Source organism: Rhagoletis zephyria, unplaced genomic scaffold (genome assembly GCF_001687245.7).
Source record: "Rhagoletis zephyria isolate East Lansing unplaced genomic scaffold, Rhagoletis_zephyria_1.1 Rzeph_scaffold_00172, whole genome shotgun sequence".
Lineage (NCBI taxonomy): Eukaryota > Metazoa > Arthropoda > Insecta > Diptera > Tephritidae > Rhagoletis > Rhagoletis zephyria.
In genome coordinates, this window is record NW_016157256.1 from 121,338 (window position 1) to 142,250 (window position 20,913).

The window sequence follows — 20,913 nt, forward strand, 5'->3', positions numbered from 1 at the left end:
TTCACTCAAAATTGATATTTACAATAATTTTTAGACGACAAATAAGAATATTATAAATTTTTGGAAAATGGGCGAAGCCACGCCCACTTATGGTTACATGCGTATATCTTGGTAACCGCTGCTCCAATATCTTCCAAACTTGGCACAGTTGTTGGCGTTGATACAGCATACTAAATGGCTGGAAATTTTAAAAATCGGACAATAACCATATAACGGTAATTTGCGGAAATACGAAAACTGCGATATTTTAGTAACTACTGAAGATAATTCACTCAAAATTGATATTTACCACAATTTTTAAATCAAAAATAAGAATATTATACATTTTTGGAAAATGGGCGTAGCCACGCCCACTTATGGTTACATGTGTATATCTTGGTAACCGCTACACCAATTTCTTCCAAACTTGGCACAGTTGGTACAGATTGGTACAGCATACCCAATGGCCGAAAATTTTTAAAATCGGACAATAACCGCGCCCACATCCCATATAACGGTAATTTAGAGAAATACAAAATCTTCGATATATCAGTAAATATTAAAGCTAATTTATTCAAAATTGATGCTTGCAACAATTCTTTACCAAGAAATACGTTTATGGTAAAATTTTGGTAAATGGGCGTGGCACCGCCCACTTATGATAACATATATGTATATCGGTAACTATTCTACCAATTTGTACTAAACTCGGTATGGTTATTGTGCTTTCCACGTAAAAGCAAAACGTTGAAAATTATTGAAATCGGACTAAAATAACGGCCGATTCTCATATAACGGTAAATTTNGAAATGCTTGAAACTGCAATATTTCGAAATTTAAAGACGCTAATTTACTAAAAATTGATACACCCCGGCTTACCATCTAGCGGAAGGTTTCGGAAAGGTGAAAAAGCATATATTTAATACTTGCGCCGGGTATTTAATGTTCGGCTCCGCCCGAACTTAGACTTTCTTACTTGTTTGCCTTAAAATTCTCAATATTTGTTGAATTTATATAAAATTTGTACACGATAAAATTTCTACTGCTCCAAAGAATCTATATCCCAAAAATGAAAGTTATATCTGCCAACCATAAGTTGCTAGAGCACTTTAAAGGCTCAAAATTGACCCCAAAATAAGGCAATGTTTACCGTTGTTTTTACGACAGAAACCGAATTGGTTATTTACAAAAATGAATNGCTAGAGCACTTTAAAGGCTCAAAATTGACCCCAAAATAAGGCAATGTTCACCGTTGTTTTTACGACAGATACCAAATTAGTTACTTACGTAAGTGTATCTGTCGCTAGGTTTGGAGTTTTGTCTTTGTAACGGCGTACTTTTCTTTGAAATCGCTTCATTAGTTCTTGTGCAATAAGCGTTTTCGTGAAGCTCTAAAAATTTCAACTACAACATTTCAGCATAGCCTCCATATCGTAAGGTAAGACGTATTCTACGTCAAAATTATTTCGAAATACACTTTACATGCAAGGTGCCAATGCTCATGCAACTGCTTTCTGCAATTTCCCAATTTGACAGTCTTTTGAAATATACTGCATTGCCCGGTCTGATACGCGCTTAAAACAGCAATGGAACCTCTATTTCCACGCTTAAAAAAAAATTGCGCTTTCAGAAATAATGCCATGAACCAACTAAACAGATCACCCAGCACGGCAACCGCGTATTTGTAAAAATAATAATACATGATAACGTCATTTTTTAGTCGATTGTTTCCTTCAGACACATGGTTTCAACAAGTTACATTCACATGGCGGCGAAAAAATTACGTCACTGCAAAAATAATACTTCTTTATCGCACACCGTCCTGGGTGATCTATATTCATGGTGCAGCGAACGAAGGTGGCGCCGTCAGTGGTACCGCTACTTTCGTTTTGTCGATTTTGACAGTTGTGGTAACTTGTAAATAAACCTTTGTTTACAAATTACGGCAAAGAGAAAGAATTATAAGTAAAAATCAGCTTAAATTCTGTTAAGTTGCAATTTGTGAGTGATTTTTGAGTTGAAGACTGCGTAAAAACTAATAAAATGTTTGCAAGATGCATACATAGGGCACGGCAAAGCCGGAAATGTTTCTTTATTATTATATTAACAGCATTTCCTCACAATGATTTCGCTTCAGCTTCAAACAGCCTACTTTAGCAAGTTAACTAATCAATTCCGCTGAGATGCTGCCACAGAGTGGTGCAGTAGCCTTCAGTGCAAAGCAATGGAGTTCACTAAAACGCTCACTAATAGATTAGGTGAAAAATGCAATATTTTCGCATTTACCAAATTAAAACACGTTTTACGGTTTTGGCAGTTTCAACTCGTTCGTCCGCTCTATTCTTTGTTTAGTTGTGGTACACAAATGTCAACGGCCAGGACGGCGCAATCTTGTATTCTATCATTCTTGATCTATATTCGTTCGTTCATGAAATAATGCTGCCAATTTTTGTTATCTTTGAACAATACGTGCAAATATCAGAAGCGCTAGGAAAGAGAATACGCTATCAATGAAACGATAATGGCGATAGTACTATAACTATCGATAGTTATTTCATGTGACCAAACTATCGATACTATCGATAGTATCGTCGATAGTTTGACAGCTCTAGGCAACACTGGTCAGCACACAAACAGCTTATACCTCACAATTAGGTTCATTTTATCTTTTTGGACTAAAATATGAAGTGTCAAAATGTCAGAGCGTAAGCAAAATGCGCTCACTAAAAGAGAATAACAGGAAAAAGTAAAGGAACGTAAAAACCTAAATTTTTAGTCCAAAGAATGGCAACAACGAAACTAAGGTCAAATAAGAATAAAAATGTATGTATAAAACACATTCACACAAGCACAAGCACAATAAAAACCTACTGGCTGCGTTTCTTTATACATTCCGGATAATCCCATTTCACAGCCGGAATAAACAGAATGCGTTTGAAATATACGTCAACATATCATCAGGAACATGATACAAAAAAGAAGGTAGTTTCAATAAACAACTTTTTGATTAAAAAGCAGATTTTTGACAATTGCTCAATTGTGAAAAATTCGAAGCGGCATTACCCAATTGTAAGTTTTTTGGTGTGGGACATTTTATATCCTAAATTTGAGATTATAAAGAAAATAGTTGTATTAATATATACCTTTTAAAAATAATCAATATCTTATCTTGAAAACGTTTAAATTTTACATTAAATTCGATAACAACTTGCCACATCATTATTTTAATATTAATACAATTTTAGTGAACATATTTTAAAATTATGTTAGTGTCCTCATGTCATCTCATTATTTCACAATGTAGTTTTCTATATCGGATACGTAATTCTGATGTAATTCTGAAATTACACATTTACACAAATTACTGAAATTACACATTTCGATGTGTTATTTAATACATATTGTCTTTGTCCATTTAACAGCAATGGAATTTGCTTTGGAACCCATGGGCCGTAAAATTTTTCTAGCAACACATATTGTTTTCACATGAAATTTTGACACACCCAAAATTGAAGGATAAAATAAATAGATAAAAACAAATTTTCAATAAAACTGATTTGTGTAGTCCAGGGGCGTCTTTAGTAAATGTTTTGGAGGCTTTTTTAATATATCCTATCTTATTATATATTTCTTAGCTTTTCTACATTCTGAGAAGTTGAGAGAATGAAGTCTAATATTCTTTTATGGTCAACTACGATGTTTGATTTAATTTTTTGCAATCATTAGTTCATTTCCCTTGAGGAGTCACAATGCCCATACCGGTTTTTTTTTGAAATTTCGGACACAAGTTTNGACGTTTAAATTTTACATTGAATTCGATAACAACTTGTAACATCATTATTTTAATATTAATACAATTTTAGTGAACATATTTTAAAATTATGTTAGTGTCCTCATGTCATCTCATTATTTCACAATGTAGTTTTCTATATCGGATACGTAATTCTGATGTAATTCTGAAATTACACATTTACACAAATTACTGAAATTACACATTTCGATGTGTTATTTAATACATATTGTCTTTGTCCATTTAACAGCAATGGAATTTGCTTTGGAACCCATGGGCCGTAAAATTTTTCTAGCAACACATATTGTTTTCACATGAAATTTTGACACACCCAAAATTGAAGGATAAAATAAATAGATAAAAACAAATTTTCAATAAAACTGATTTGTGTAGTCCAGGGGTGTCTTTAGTAAATGTTTTGGAGGCTTTTTTAATATATCCTATCTTATTATATATTTCTTAGCTTTTCTACATTCTGAGAAGTTGAGAGAATGAAGTCTAATATTCTTTTATGGTCAACTACGATGTTTGATTTAATTTTTTGCAATCATTAGTTCATTTCCCTTGAGGAGTCACAATGCCCATACCGGTTTTTTTTTGAAATTTCGGACACAAGTTTTCCAATAATGGTTATAGGCTAAAACAAAACCGATGTCTAAAGGGCGTGTAGAACCTCCCATACAAATCGAATTTTTCATAGTCCATATCTGTGGAAGTATTTGTGGTAGAGGCCTGGAACTTTGTATGGATAAATGTATATGAAGTCAATCTCAAGCTCATGGAAAAATATGAGTTTATTAGAAAATGCGGCGTGCCTCCGTAGAACTAGGAATAGAGGTAAATGAAATCAATCCCAAACCTATGAAAAATGGGGGTATATGAAAACAATAGCCGTTGAAAAGAGCTAGCGGTATAAGCCAAATAAACTAAAATTCTGGTGACGCATAAATACCTCTGGAAGCATTTACCTAGAATACTGTGATAAGGTATTTTTTCAACGAAAATATGTACAGAAAAACGGGCGCCACACCTTCTGGAAAGTAACATGATCACAGGGTGTATCCCGAAAACCTTTTTAAGCTAAACCTTCGCAAGTTTTATGCTCGGCTTGGGTAAGCTTTAACCACTTAACCCCCCTTTGTTTTCGTCGCTATTGAATTTTATAAACTGTCAGCTTTCACACAATTTAAAATATACATGTGTATTTAAAAATGTCATGAAAATTGTGTTACTAGCTTCATGCTGCAAAAATGTTTCAAGGAAATGTTGTGGAATTTCACACTTATTTCTTGTTTATTTCTTATAATGCTATGCTTAAGAACAAAATATTTTTAAATCGACAAAACATTAATAAGAAAATTTGAAGGATTTTAGATATTGAGTATGGTAGCACGAAATGTCACAATCTGATTAATTGTCAGGTTGTTAATATGGCGACGAAAAAGTGACAATGGAACTACCTTGTTTTTTGTATCATGATCAGCAACGTTCTAAAGAATAAATAAACAAAAAAGTTTATTCCAAACGTTCAGAATGAATAAAGAAATGCAGCCACTATGTATATCAATAATTTTTTGCCTCCTTCTTATTTGAATTCACTTTTTTTACTTTTTAGATTATTCTCACGTTTTGCGTATTCTTTAATTTCCGTTAATTTAATTTCAGTTGAGTTTGACACTTTTCAAAATTTTGCCAGCAAAAATTCTTCTGCCAAATCTGACTACTTCGGACTGAAGAGAGTCACTCTCACTGAGTGTTGCTGTCTCATTTTTGCTGTCATTTTCGAGTTAAGGAACGCTTTTTGGACTAAATCTGACTACTTCGGACTTTTTCTGACTATTTCTGGGAGATAAGGAACGGCCGCTGTGGTGTAGTGGTAAGCAGTGCGCGCTTTCACTCATCAGCACCTGGGTTCAAGCCCTGGTCAAAGCAACATCCCATAAAAATATAGAAAAGGTTTTTTCTTAACAGCGGTCGTCCCTCGGCAGGCAATGGCAAACCTCCGAGTGTATTTCTGCCATGAAAAACAGCTTCTCATTAAAATACAATCGCCGTTCGGAGTCGGCGTAAAACTGTAGGTCCCTCCGCTTTGTGTGACAACATCAAGGCGCACGCCACAATTTGGAGGAGAAGCTCGGCCAAACACTAACATATGTGTAAGCGCCAATCTATTATTATTATAAGGAACGGAACTACATATATTGTCATTGGCGACCAGTTGCCAGTTTAGCTTTCTTAAGGGTAGATTTAGCTTTTTTTCTTTGTCGTTTAGCTTCACAATTTAGGATTTAGCTTCGTGGCCTTTTTCTAGCTTTATTTTTATTTTCAAACTAGCAATTATTTAAGGACAATCCTCCAAAATGTTTGTAGTTGCACTAAATTGTTGTTCCGGTTCAGTTTTACCTGACGAAAAGTTAAGCGAATACCACCCGTCGTCGTCGCTCCGTTTAACAGTTTTTTCAAGGGCTTTCAAGTGTCCCTATAAAACCAGGAAACTCCGCACCCCACGGGAATGACGTCAAGCACCACATCGTGTAGGAGAAAGGTAGTTAGTCGCCGCTGCTATGCCGTAGCCATTCGGGGGTCCTTAGCCCCTACAGCACCTCTGCTATTACGTCACTTGCTGCCGTCCATTTTTCGTTGCTTTGTAGCATAGCCCCCATGAGTGACTCAGGTGTGAAACTCTTGTCAGATATGTTTCGTGATAGAACGATACGAGTACTGAGTACAGAAAATCGATACTTTTCATGAGTACTGAGTAGTATCGAGGACTCGATACTTTTTGACAAGTACTGAGTAAATATCGCTAATACCAAAGAGTATCGACGTTTTAAAAACTTGTGTAGGTAAAATTTTTATTTTTTTTTTCAATAACATTGATAAATGTTTAAAAATTACCCCATAGGCATATACTTCAATACTGTCATAACTCAAAAAACCGAAAAATTAATGTATATTTTGTTTGGGTGAGCTACTGGTAATCGCTTTGAAATTTATATACAACATAGAAGAAGAGGTACCAGTCATGTGGACATTTGGCTCTGTTAAAACATCTTAAATAATTGGAAAACGAATCTCTTGCCATACTTTCGATAACACTGGCCCACACAAAAAAAAAAAGTGGTATCTGCTTTTAACCAGACCCACATATCGACATGTATTGAGGTCCATTTGACTCGTACACCTCCTAAATTTGGAGTTAATTGCGAAAATTGTGAAATGACAAAAACGAGTCAAGCGGACCTCAGATTTGGATTCAGTGGGTCGAAATATGTGGCGGCAAGTGGGTCTGGTTAAAAGCATACAACAATTTTTTTGTCACTACTTTCTCTTGTCTTTATTATTCTTATTATCTTGCCTTTATTATTAAAATGGTTTTATTAAACGATGTGGTGTGCAAAAATATTTGCACAAGGCTTTCATGAAATTTCATGATCGTAAGTCGAGATATTTACGTTTTTGTTGCCCGGTGGTACATTTTTACCACCTCTTTGTACATACGTATGACAGAGTTAATGAAATGTTGAAACGGCTGGCCTTTTTTAACCTTTTTTTGGGCCATATAGCTTTTTTTAGCTTTTTATTTGGCTGATCTATTTCTCTGATCTGATTTTTTATTTTTGAAGTCCTGGCAAGATGGCATTTAAGCTTATGCCAGATAAAACCTTTGCTTCGCTTTGCGTGACAGATTCGCTTTGACAGATAAGATTAATTGTATGAAAATGCACAAAGCATGCCATATAGATCGTTGCAGCTGAAGCGCTAAGCGAAAAGGCATCCAACTCCCATCTTTTTGCGCGCGTTGACAGTCAGCCGGTTTAATATTTATTTTGGTTCGTCCAAATTCGAGTTTTCGGCAGCCAAGGCTTTAATGCATGGAGAGTTGTTTTTGCTAATGGCGATACTTTGTGTGGTTTAATTTATCTGAGTTTTTAATAATAGCATTTATCACTTTTTCGAAACCTTGCTTTTGCATGTTTAGAGCTAATCGAAAGCTTGGCAAATCGATTTAGATGTATTTATACACGAAGAGCACAAATAGCAAATATGGCTATTGAGATTAATCAATCCAAGATCATATTCAGGGACCTGGCCGTAACAACAGGAGCGATGGAAACGCAGATTACAAAATCCACAACGAGGCACTATGTTAGAGTAATTTATTGCGAACTGCTTTTCGCATTTACCGCAGGAGTCCGTCATACTGCGAATTTTTTGAATTTCCAAAGAGCGCGGTCTACACAACTCGACGACTTTCACAATTTTTATTTATAAAATAGCTCACGAAATTCCTCGGCTTTAGCTGTCCAAATAAAAGAAGTTTTACAGTAAAACCCCATATCTGAACAGTCAGTTGTATGGAGGAAATAGGTTATACTGACCCGATCTTTGTCATGTTTACTGTAAACTTTTAGCAGATAATGAGTTAAGATAGTGCGATATTTCATATTTCTAGCTGCTAAAATGGAGAAGTTATAACAAAAACTCTCATATCTAAACAATCAGTTGTATGATGGTTATAGCTTATAGCGACCCGATCTTTGCGATTTTCTCTGTGCGTATTCTTTTGATAATGGGTAAATATAGTGCGCAATTTCATGTTCTTAGCTGCATAAATGGAGAAGTTATAACAAAAAATTTCCTATCTGTACAATCAGTTGTATGGAGGCTGAAGCTTATAGCGACTCGATATTTGCCATTTTTACTGTAAGTATTCTTTTGATAATGGGTGAAAATAGTGCGAAATTTCATGTTCCAAGCTCCACAAATGGGGAGTTATAAACAAAAAATCGCATACATGAACAATCAGTTGTATGGGAGCTATATAGTATAGGTGTCCGATTTTTCCGGTTCCGACAAATGATTAAAACATTCCAAAAATACACTCACTTACCAAATTTCAGTCAGATATCTCGAAAACTCAGAGACATGGATAAATCGGCTCAGCTCGACGCTCCGGTAATATAAGTATACCTTTTCATTTCCATTCTTATTCTGATATTACAAATACCGGGCCAAAGTTATAATACCATTTCATGCTCGTGAAAGGTATAAAAAATATAAAATAAGGTCACAGTACTTACATATACACAGTGGCGGATTTAAGAAAGGTCAGCAATATCTGCGGGGGCCCAGTATGCTTATACATACATATGATAAACCGCAAAATATTTTCGGTATGCTCAATCGATTAGAAATTTCCGCGGGATGACCAAAGTTAAATAAAAACTTGTAAAAATAAACCCTCCTTTCCCATCTGTTGGCCAATCCTCTTCGTTTGACACCCCATATTTGAAAATCGGGCGAACGGTGTAAATACCATAATTTTATAAGCAGGAGCCCTATTCAAAAATATAACTATACATTTTTGAAAATCGAATGAACGGTGCAAATCTTATGCAACTAACAAAATTGCTCTTTGCATAGAATAGTCTGGGCTATCGCTGATTCCGTCGTAGTCCGAAATTTTGTAACATCTACAAAAATTCGATCACTGAATCCGAATTGCTACGAAAGTATACATTCAAAGTGTATGCTTCGTTCGTAGGTGTTCAGATTTTGTAGATTTTAAGAATATTCGGAATCAGCGATAGCCCAGAGTATATCTAGCCACACCAACTTTACGCGAATGTTTGACGCAGTGAACGTTCGCGAACGTATCGATGCAGCTTTTAGCTACATATATGAACGCACGCTGTTTAGTCCACCAATACATACGCGTACGAACAACAGTGGAAAATCTACCTAAAATTCTCGAACGCGAACGATCTGGGCTTGCTTTATGCTTTTCGTTCACGAACGAGAATCAATAGAGAATATTTTATACGTTTTCTCAAATTTTTCTCAAACATTGTTTATCAATTTAAGAACATTTGAGAAAAAATTTGTTAGCATTCCGTTCCGTTTCATCTGTGTCAACATGGCACAGATGTCGAAGTCCATCGGTAGTCTGCTACATCAGTCGCAAAATTGCTCTTCGACCACGTGGTCGCTGTTATTCGCAATTTGTCTAATTTCAAAACTAACTATGCAACTAATTTTTTACATCAACCGTATTTTTCTTTGTTAAACTAACTGAATAAATACGCTATTAAATAAACTGTTAAACTGCATAACTAAAAATTCCTCTCCTATGAAAACTGTGTTTCTCTTACACGTATCATTGGCAACATATACAAATATTTCAATGAGAGTAACTGGATTCCATTTCGTTCCGCTCTACTCACGTTTGAGAAAAAGTTGAGAATTCAACATTTCTCAATTAGAAAATAAAGGAAAACTTCATATTAAAAAATTGCCTTTAGTTTGAGAACGCTATCAACGGTTATTTGAAATGCATTTGAGAATCAACGTTTGAGATTTGAGAAAAGGACTGATTCTCAAATGCATCTCAAATTGAGATTTAACAAAAATATTTATTGGGTGGTTGCTTGGGATGGATTTATGTAAATACCTTATATAAGAGCGTTGGATAGTTTTTTCTTACTGATAATGCTCATGCGGAAATTGCAGTTATTTAACACAGAATTATAAATTATTGCAGGTGAGATGTGGCCACATTTGCGGGAGATTTAGTTATCCTGGAATTATGGAAGCGGCCTACGGAAAATACGGATATTACCTTCTTTCGATATTGCAATTCATGTACCCGTTTCTAGGTAAGTTTCTGAAGAATTTATTTTTAATAACACGCGGTTATGTTTTCCAAATGTCATGTGAGAGCTTTCTGTGTTCCATATACATAAGCCTCTATATGTTGTTTACAAATTTTAATTCAATAAATTGAAATTGTTAACGCTTTTCTTAGTATCATATACAGTGAAACCCGCTTAAGTACCCCTCGCTTAAGTACCTAAACCGCTTGAAATGTTGGTTACTTATTTTTGGGCACCGTGAATATTTTATTTTGAATCTGAAGAAAATCCCTCTCTTAAGTACTCCCCGCTTATTTACCCAACCCGCCTAAGTACTTAAATTTTGCGTATCCCATATACCATGTACTTAAAATTTTCCCCTTTTAAGTACTCCCGCAACACGTCCGGCATAAAAAATTCTAAAAATTCAACGGAAATTTTTATCCACTTAAAACTTGCTAATTATTACACTAAAATTGAATGGGCTATAAACACTTCTGAGAAAAAAGTTTGAAATTTTGATGAGTTTTTTTTTCAGTGTTCTACTAAATTTTAGGTTTAAGGGCTGTTTGTAGCTCTCTAGAAAAATCACAAGAAGTTTTTTTTGTGTGTTTAAATAATGCTACGATCTTTGTTTTAAACTACGTATCCTTCATTGAATGTTTATGTTTTATTCAAGGATTTATTGATGTAAGTTAACAAGAAGATGTAACTACATCAATAATTATGTTCACTTAAGTACCAGCTTGGCTTCTTAACTTAACTATGGGAGGGTTGCCACTTGTTTAAAAATTCAAACTCAATTTGAAATAGGGGAATTAGGTTAGAGAAATATGTATCACCATATGGGGACCAAACGAAAGGGTTTTCAGAAGGGAGTAGTTTGAAGATATTTTGAAGAGGGTTGCCACTTGCATAAAATGTCGAATTTAGTTAACTGATATGTATATGTAAAAGTTATATTAAAAAATATCAAATATCAAATGTCAAAGAGTATTAAGAAGTCTTCAGGATGAACACTCAGAATATTTTTTAGGTTTGGGAAAAGGGTTGCCACCTGTTTCAAAATAATTTAATAAGACAAATGAATCATTTAAATACTGGTGTCAGTGTTAGGGGGTTTGAAAAATTTACATTTCTGAGCTACATATACCGGGGTTGCCACATGTTAAAAAAATCAAATTGAACCTAATTCATCAATTAATTAATCAGACGAAGGTGAGTTATCAAGGTTTAAGCTTTAAAATACTTTTGAAGAGGGCCTGCGTAAAAAGGCGAATTTGGTTAACTTATACACAAGTTTTATGAAATATTGAGATATGGGTGTCAGTCGATAGAAATTTATGCAATTTCAGTTTGAAAATATCTTGGATTAGGTTGGCCACCTTTTCGCAAAGTCATATCGATGTAACTAATTATATTTATATGTTTATTATTCGAGAAAGTATTCTTTGCGATAGTCATTAGATTTGCCCCGTTCTTTGGAATTTAAAAAATGAGCGGTCAAAATAAAGACCTTAGCCTGTAAATGTGCGATAAAGCTTAATTTTTTTATTAAGAACTTTTTTTATCGGTATAGTATCAGAAACGGCTGTATGGATTTAGATGAACAATGGCACTCGGATCGCTTATAAATCCGACTAACATCTGTAGTACTTTTTAGACTTTGAAATAAAATTTTGGGCGTTTTAACGCCGTACGGGTTCACTACACCTTTTCTAATAGTACTTCGGAAAGCGTAAATTATATTAATTATATTTTTAAGTCTTCAAAGAATTGTATTTTAAGACTTATATTACCTAAGTTTTTTTATAATAATTATCATTGAGATAAATATGTTTAAGACTTGAAAGACTTTTATTTTAAGTCTTATATTATACAAGCCTTTTGATAATAATTATAAAATAATAATAATAATAAAAAATAAATATTCATAGCCGCATACGACAAACTTATTGTACGTATCATTTGACATATAAGGGCCTGTGCCCAATAATGATAGAATACAAGATTGCGCCAATCGAGCTGAGATCAACTGGCCGTGACGCCAAAATATACCACAATGAGAGAGCAAGACGAACTCGACAAGAAAAAGAGGAAGCATCGAACAAAAGGCAGTGTTGCCAAGTTTTGAATTTGATAAAGCACCAAATTTTTATTGGTGTATTTTATGGACTTTATATGAATACATAATTTTATTGTAAGGATGCCGATTCAAATTAATAAAAATCAATGTTTCTTGCACAACGGTAGATTTCTTCTGGCATGATTGAAGGTGCTGCACATATTTCGTTGTCGCTTATGATTGTCACTGTGCCATGATTTTGTTTAAATTTTTGTAAAATTGCTTACTACACTTTCGATTGCTATAAATTTTGCTTCCATTTTTTTAAGATTTTCTAATTTGATGTCTTCAAACTAAAAACAAAAGCACCAAAAACGCACCAAGCACCGAACTCAAAAATGTTTGCGTTTTGAATACCCACTAAATTTGGTGCGAAAAGCATGAGGTTGGCAACAGTGAATGTAAACAAAAGTATTTTATGACATCAGCGATTGGGTGGATGCTGTCAAATCGACGAAGAGAGGGTTAGCGGTTCGCGAATAGCGCGACCTTTATTTTCTGGATCGTGCCTGTGCCAATCGGTAACTTTTTTGCTCCGTGGTGAGACAGGGTGGAAAAATTTACTATGGTGTACAAATAAATTGAATTTTTCTGCGCCAAATGCAAAGTAAAATTTTGACAGTTGAAAAACTAAACAAACGCTCTGGCGAAAGCTCTATTTTTGTGTTGCCGAAATTTATAAAATGTATTATTATTTTATAACTTGCAAGTAACGTACGCTTTTTATGTGCTTTTTCAGCTTTCATTTTCATGTTCACTCTTTATTACCACCAAGCATTATTATGTGTATACATGTTGAAAAGGCTGCCAAAATTTTACCTAGCCCTGACGTTCGTATTCATCACAAGAAATGTCAAATTTTAACTTTGATCCGTCAAAATTTCCTCTTTTCTATCAATTTACACAGGCCCCAGAAGCTTAAATATATCGTCTGCTATCTAAATTCCTAAACAAAAGTCGTCTGCCACCCACATAAATATCGCAAAGATTTAAAAAATAAAATTTATTTCCGCAAAGGCGAAATTAATGAAAATGCTTCTTTGTATAGTAGCAAAGAGAAAAATAATAGTCTGCCACCAATAACATACAACGAAGATCCTCTGCCAAGCCCATGGTACAATAATTACAGTATTTATTGTCTTCCCAGACAGTTTTGCTTCACATCGAAATTCGTGCTCTCTTCTTTTCATTTTGACGCAGTTCAATGTTGATTATTTTACTTTTATTTGGCTTTGCTCTTTGTTTTCGCTCAATTTAATTTTTATAATTTTTCAGATCAAAAGAAAACACGTTTGAAATGAAGTGAGCCATATAAATTTTGAATTTATTTACAAGAAAATGTTTTTTCCGGCTTTTGCAAATTTAATAAGTTCTCTGCAAGATGTTTTTTTTTTAAATACGTGTACATATATGGAATATGGGGTATGGAAATATCCCTTTTCCCATGCAGAAAATGTTTTAGTGTGGGCAACAATGATATTTTTTAAATAAGGCAGATCGGAATATTCGCTCTCTGGGAAGATAATACCTGTAATTATTGTACAATATGCCAAGCCTATGAAGTTGCGCATGGCAAGCATCACCACGGCTACTACGCTGTATTAGGTGTAAATATGCGTTATTGGCCAAAATGCTTAAAAATATTAGAACGATGATTAAACAATCGGAATTGATTAAATTAAATGTATATTTTGTAAATTTTTAAGTTTATTTTTACAACTATAGTCACATTGAACATCTCTGCTTCCTTTGTATCGCGGTTCAAGGACACCCTGTCAAAATTTTTGAATTTGTACATTTTGACAGAATATGCACCAGGCAGAAGAAAACAATTTTTTACTTGTAAGTATGCACAATTATGAAGTCTACGTGAAGCATCTCATGAAAACAAGTGCATGCCAAATTTGTCAAATTATGTCTGATGTGAAGCCATTCAGCGTTTTTGTCGAAAAACAACAGGGGAAATTGAAAAACATGTGTCATCAATACTTTGAACAAAAGTGCATGTTCCAGCATAGATTGAGTCAAGAAATAAAAACAGGCGTACTTTCAGTTTTACACATGAGTAAACTTTGTGACACAGCACAGCGCAGTATGCACAGTTTTATTTTCTAAATATGCAATATAAGTCTTAAGGTTCATTAAATATACAAAATATTCTTACATTCGTTTTGATCCCTCATCTCCTTGCTGGTTGAATTTAAAATGACAAGAACACACAAATCAGTTAACACAAACTAGCGATGACACATGATTCAAGAATTATTATTAAATCGTGGCGATGACAAACATTTAGATATGACACATTTCGAATTTTTCCAGCAGGAGCAGTGCTGTCAGAAGGGCCAAATTTTACAGAGTTTATGGTAGTATTAAACGCAAACGATAACTCAACTATTATATCGAATAGATTTGCCAACATTCCGGCCACCGTGAATCTAGACAGATTCGCCAACGTCCAATTTCGCCAACAAACAAGCGGGCCGTTTAAATATCCCGGCCCGGGCTCGAGCCTCTGCACTTCGGACCTGTAGGTCCTTACCAGGAAACACTTGAGTCACCAAGCCCAACGGCCATCGAGAACGATGTATGTTGCTGTCCACAACTAGCATGACTTCTCCAACATGCAACGGTTTTACAGGCTGATACCATACTCGGAGAATCAATTTCTTCCAGAAACGGTGCTACGCTTATTGTACCTTCCTCCATTGCTTTCTAGAAGCACGGTGCTCCTCTTCCCGTAGGTGAGGCGTCTGCTCGGTGTTAGCTGTACCTAAAAGAAAGTGATTCGGGTTATTGGTTTATCCTGCGGCTACGGACCCATAAGCGGGGTTTCGGGTCGAGCTCTATCAATTTTGCATTTCTGACATTCTCTCGCAGCGAGACGCACTGCTACTCGCAAGTGCGGTATCAAAAATTTTCGGCGAATTTCGGCTATTATTGTTCCTTCCTTTTGGTGTTTCAACCGGCGATGATAAAGGTAAACAATCAGATCTGTGACGTGCAGCTTCGACAATTTGCAAGTTCCACGTTCTCTAACTCATTTGGGGTTAGTGGTCCACACCTCTAGCCCCGTGGAATGCGCTGACTGTTATCGCGGAAACGAAGCATCCACCCAACGACTCTCGTAAGGCGAGTGAAACACGAGAACCTTTCTGTAATATAGCATAGCACACTTTTATGTGACGTTCCCTTTAGCACACTTATGTGTACTTATGTGTCTTGACCTTAAGTACGTATAATATTGCGCTGCCTCTCGAACGCTCCATTGTTAATAAACCCAACACTAGAATTATCGATATACATATGAATAAACCACCACTACATTTTCTACCACTAAGCAACGTGCTCAAGTAATTTCTTTTCCTCCGGCTTTTTATAAGTATATATATTGTAAGTACAATATATGTGTACTATTTGAAGTGGATATTCGTAAGTACGAATATACTACAAACTGGCGACGAGTCAAAAGAAAAAAATACAATAATTCAACATGGAAGAATTAATGAAATTGATGATGGTGGTACCACAATTTGAGCCCAGCATCGAGACATGGGCAATATGGCGCGAAAAACTAGACATTCACTTAGCTGAAATAAAATGTGAAGAAGAGGAAGAAAAGAAGAATGTGTTGCTGAAGACGGTGGGTACGGCCGCATATAGTACACTACACAGTTTATGTAGTCCGAAAACTCCTAGACAAAAAACTTTTAAAGAATTGTGCCTAATTTTAGAGACACATTATACGCCCCCAGTAATTGTGTTCCAAGAACGAAAAAAGTTTCATCTATCCAAACAATTAGATAGCGAAACAGCGGCAGAGCGGTACACTCGTGTAAAAAAGCTTTCGTTAACCTGCAAATTTGCAGAAAATTTAAATGCATTCATTTTAAATCAATTTATCGTTGGGGCAAAGACCAAAATATATGAAAAATTGTGTGAAGAAACTGAAACTATTACTTGTGAAGAGGCTTTAAGAAAAGCAATGGTTCTGGAGTGCAAAATGGCGGTAAAGGCCGAAAATAAAAATGTGGTTAGCGTGAATTTCATGAAAAGGAAGAAAAATTACAACAAAGATGCGAGTCAATCTAACAAAAACGAGCGAAAAACGTGTAGTCATTGCGGTTGGCGTAACCATGAGTCCAAAAATGCAAATTCAAGAAAAGCAAATGCAATTCATGCGGTAAAATTGGACATCTTGCTTCTGTATGCCGGATGAAAGTACAATTAAATTACGTATCTACTAGTAGTAAGGTTGAAGATGATTGCAAAGATGATATTTTTAATTATTCTATTTTTAGTGTAAATGATCAAAAGCCGAATGAGGTGTATTCTCTTTCTGTGTCGTTTGATGGTATTGAGGTTAGAGCAGCCTGCGATACAGGTGCACCGTGTACGCTGATATCAGAGAAATTTTTCAAACAACATTTTAACAAAACTATTCGTAAGTGTAACACATCCTATCTTGATTATAGTGGTTATCGCATACAAATTGTTGGTGAGTACAATGCACAGATTATGTACTTGGGTATTAAGAAAGAGATTACTGTAGTTGTGACCAAACATGATAACCCACCTCTGTTAGGTAGATCATTTTTACGCGCGTTCAATTTTGAACTTTTACAAGTCAATTCAATTAACAATCTTACTAAAGAGGAGTTAGCTCGAAATATTAAGAGTGAATTTTCAAATGTTTTTCAAGACTCACTTGGTAAATACAATGTGAGCAAAGTATCTTTATCTATTATTGAAGGTTCGAAACCAATTTTTTTTAAACCGCGTCCATTGCCATTGGCATGGAAAGACAAAGTGGAAACAAAATTACGTGATTTAATAAAACAAGGAGTTCTTGAGTTGGTTGATCATTCTGACTGGGGTACACCTTTAGTCCCAGTCTTGAAGCCAAACGGTGATTTGAGAATATGTGCTGATTACAAAGTAACTTTGAACAAGTATTTAGTTGACGTAAAATATCCATTGCCGCGTATTGAAGAAATTTTTGTATCTCTACAAGGTGGGGAATTGTTTACTAAGCTCGATTTATCGAATGCGTATAACCAATTAGAGTTAGATAAAGCATCACAATTATTATGTACGTGGAGTACACACATAGGTACTCTCAAAGTCACTCGTTTGCCGTTTGGTATCAAGCCTGCAGCTGCAATATTTCAAAAAGCTATTGAAAGCTTATTGCGTAACATCGCAAACGTCGTAGTTTATCAAGATGATATTACTATTACAGGCAAAAATATGGAAGAGCATATAAAAACTTTAAGACTTGTATTGGAGAAATTAAGATCAGCGAACTTAACTTTAAATTCGAAAAAGACAGTTTTCTTTCAAGAAAAAATCACCTATCTAGGATTTTCCATAGATAAGAACGGTTTAACCAAAACTGATGAAAGAATAAAAAGCGTAAAAGATGCTCCTATTCCTAAAAATATTTCTGAAGTAAAAGCCTTTGCGGGCATGGTAAATTATTATGCAAAATTTATTAAAAACTTTGCACATAAAATGTCACCTTTATACGAATTACTTCAAAAGAATGTTAAATTTGTGTGGTCAGAGAAGTGTCAGAAAGCTTATGAAGAGATAAAAAATGATATATGTTCCGATCAAGTTCTTGTTCATTTTAATCAAAACTTACCAATAGTATTGACTACTGATGCATGTAATAACGCAGTAGCGGGAGTTTTGTCGCATAAGTTTCCTGATAATTCTTTGAGACCCATAGCTTTTGTTTCTAGAGCTCTAAGCAAAAGTGAAAAGAATTATAGCACTTTAGAAAAAGAAGCACTAGCTATTATATTTTCAGTAACTAAACTCAAACAATACCTATTAGGTAACAAATTCAAGTTGTTAACAGACCACAAACCACTGGTGTCAGTTTTCAGTGAAATTAAGGGTTTACCTGTTATGGCATCTGCTCGTGTTCAAAGGTGGGCACTAATTCTATCTGGTTTTAATTATACTGTAGAGTATGTCAAGGGCAGCCTTAATGATGCTGACAACTTATCAAGAATTCCACAATCTGTTATTGGTAAAGATTTACCAGAATGTAATTATATAAATTTTGTTGAGTCTGACAATCACATTTCTTTAAGTTTTAATGATATCGCAAGAGAAACCAAACGAGATCCTTTGTTTTCAAGACTGCTTGAAGCAATTCAAAGTGGTACATTACCAAATGTAAAAAATGAAAGTTTTAAAGCATATCGCGACAAGGCAGACCAGTTGAGCGTTGAATATGGATGTATCATGTGGGGTTATAGAACGGTCATTCCACAGAAACTAAGACAATCGGTCTTAGAATCGCTACATCTTTCTCATCTGGGTATAGTTAAAACAAAAGGTCTCGCGCGATCCTATGTATGGTGGCCAGGGTTAGATAATGATATCGAGATGTTGATAAAAAGTTGTAAACCTTGTCAAGTTCTGCAGTCTAGTCCTGAAAAGAGTAAGTTAATTTCGTGGAAACCAACAGATTCTGTTTGGAGTAGAATTCACTTAGACTTTGCAGGACCTATTAAAAATTTTCATTTTATTATTGTCATTGACTCTTATTCCAAATGGGTGGAGATATTTAAGACCAAAGACATAACATCCAAGTTTGTTATAAGTAAATTAAGAGAAACTTTCAGTCGTTTTGGACTGGCGGATGTATTGGTCAGTGACAATGGCTCACAATTCACTTCAGCTGATTTCAAGGAATTTTTACGTTGCAATGGAATAAAACAAACGTTAACACCACCTGGTCACCCTGCATCAAACGGTCAAGCTGAAAATTTTGTAAAAACTTTTAAAAAATCATTTCATGCTTGTCTGAAAGCCAATGTTAATGCTGACATTGACAACATAATTAATCGATTTTGGCAGACTATCGCAACTCAGTACACTGTACCACAGGTGAGTCTCCAGCTGAAACTTTTTTTGGTAGACAACTCAAGACTCGTTTTTCTACTCTTAAGCCTCCTTTAGTAAAGCAAAAAATTATTGAAAAACAAGAGATTAGTGAACGCAACTACCGTGGAAAACGTGAATTAGAACTGAGTCAGGGTCAAAAAGTTTGGATTCGTGACTACAGTAATCCCAATAAAGCTAGCTGGTCTCCAGGTACAATTCGAGAACAGTTAGGCCCTAGGTCATACTGCTGTACATTGTTAAATAATAGAACAATCAAAAGACATCTTAATCAAATTCGACCACGCAACTCTAATGAAGCGTCTGAATCGGCAAACACCATTGAAGTATCTGAATCAGAAGCTACTTCAAACAATAGCGCTAATAGTGAAGGTAGCATTAGTACTGACGCTGAGGCTAATCCCAATACTTTGGTTATAAATGACCAATCTACCAGCAAAAGTAGTAATGAAACTAGCACTAAAGAGAATACGCCTCAGACGGTTGATGATATAACACCTAAGCGTGCCTTAAGACCACGCCAAGACGNGACCAACTCGAAACCACGTCGATAGTCTGATAAAACCCTGTGTTTTCCCGCCATCTGTGGGTCATTAGCGTTAAAATGTAAAGAATTCGTTCCCTACTAGTGTTTGGACATACCTAAGATCAGATTAGGTTTACTCCGGTTTTTGAAAAAATTTTAAATCTACTCCTCTACTCCGCTTGACTTCAAATCTATTCCGTTTTTTTTATTCATGCTTTGACCCTCTTGGGGCCGTTTTTTGAGTGTTCACCACCGGTTTCAGTAAAAAAATGAAAGTTAGCCAAATTTCACTGTTAAAAAGTAACTCTTTCATAGCAATGCGTCAATAAAGTTACTTCGTTATTTTTTGATGTATGGCTGTAGAAATTGGCGGATGCAGAACTATACTTAAGTTGTTAAAAAATATATGTAGAATAAAATTTATATAATGTAGAAAAGGTTTAGATCCTCTTGCTGTTTAAAAAATTAAGTGTTAGAAACGTTCTACTTTATAGAAAATGCTAAATGTTACCTAAATATGTAACATATTATCCTTACATTGCCTCGTGTTTTTATTTTCGCATGAATAGAAAATATTTAAGTCAAACAATTAATGTCAGAAACGAAAATAAAAAATTCAATCTAGTACGGAAAATTTGTTTTTGCTCAAATTTTTAGTCCTAAATCGAGTTTTGAGGTCCGAACACTGTCCTCTACATTTGTACTGCTTTATAAACCTCAAACCGCAGTGTGGACAGCAATAGTTAGTGATGTGGTTAAGTTCGATTTGAGATGGTTAACATTTTGGTGGGGACATGTTATAAGCGTGCCTTAAGACCACGCCAAGACGGCAAAGCCGTAAAAAAATAGTTTTTTATAAATTTTTTTCTCTAAAGAGAAGCACATAAACTAAAACAAATGTAAATATTTCAAAATTATTATTACAAAAACAAATGTA

General features: G+C 35.0%; 1 protein-coding gene across 2 annotated transcripts in view; it reads left to right on the forward strand.

Moving 5' to 3' along the window:
• Positions 1–20,913, forward strand: part of LOC108356428 (putative sodium-coupled neutral amino acid transporter 11) — a 373,427-nt gene that overhangs the window by 113,991 nt on the left and 238,523 nt on the right. For both annotated transcript variants that reach the window (XM_017607541.1, XM_017607548.1), the window contains exon 4: positions 10,314–10,428. In XM_017607541.1, the coding sequence (XP_017463030.1) occupies positions 10,314–10,428 (115 nt within the window). The remainder of the gene's footprint in view (positions 1–10,313; positions 10,429–20,913) is intronic.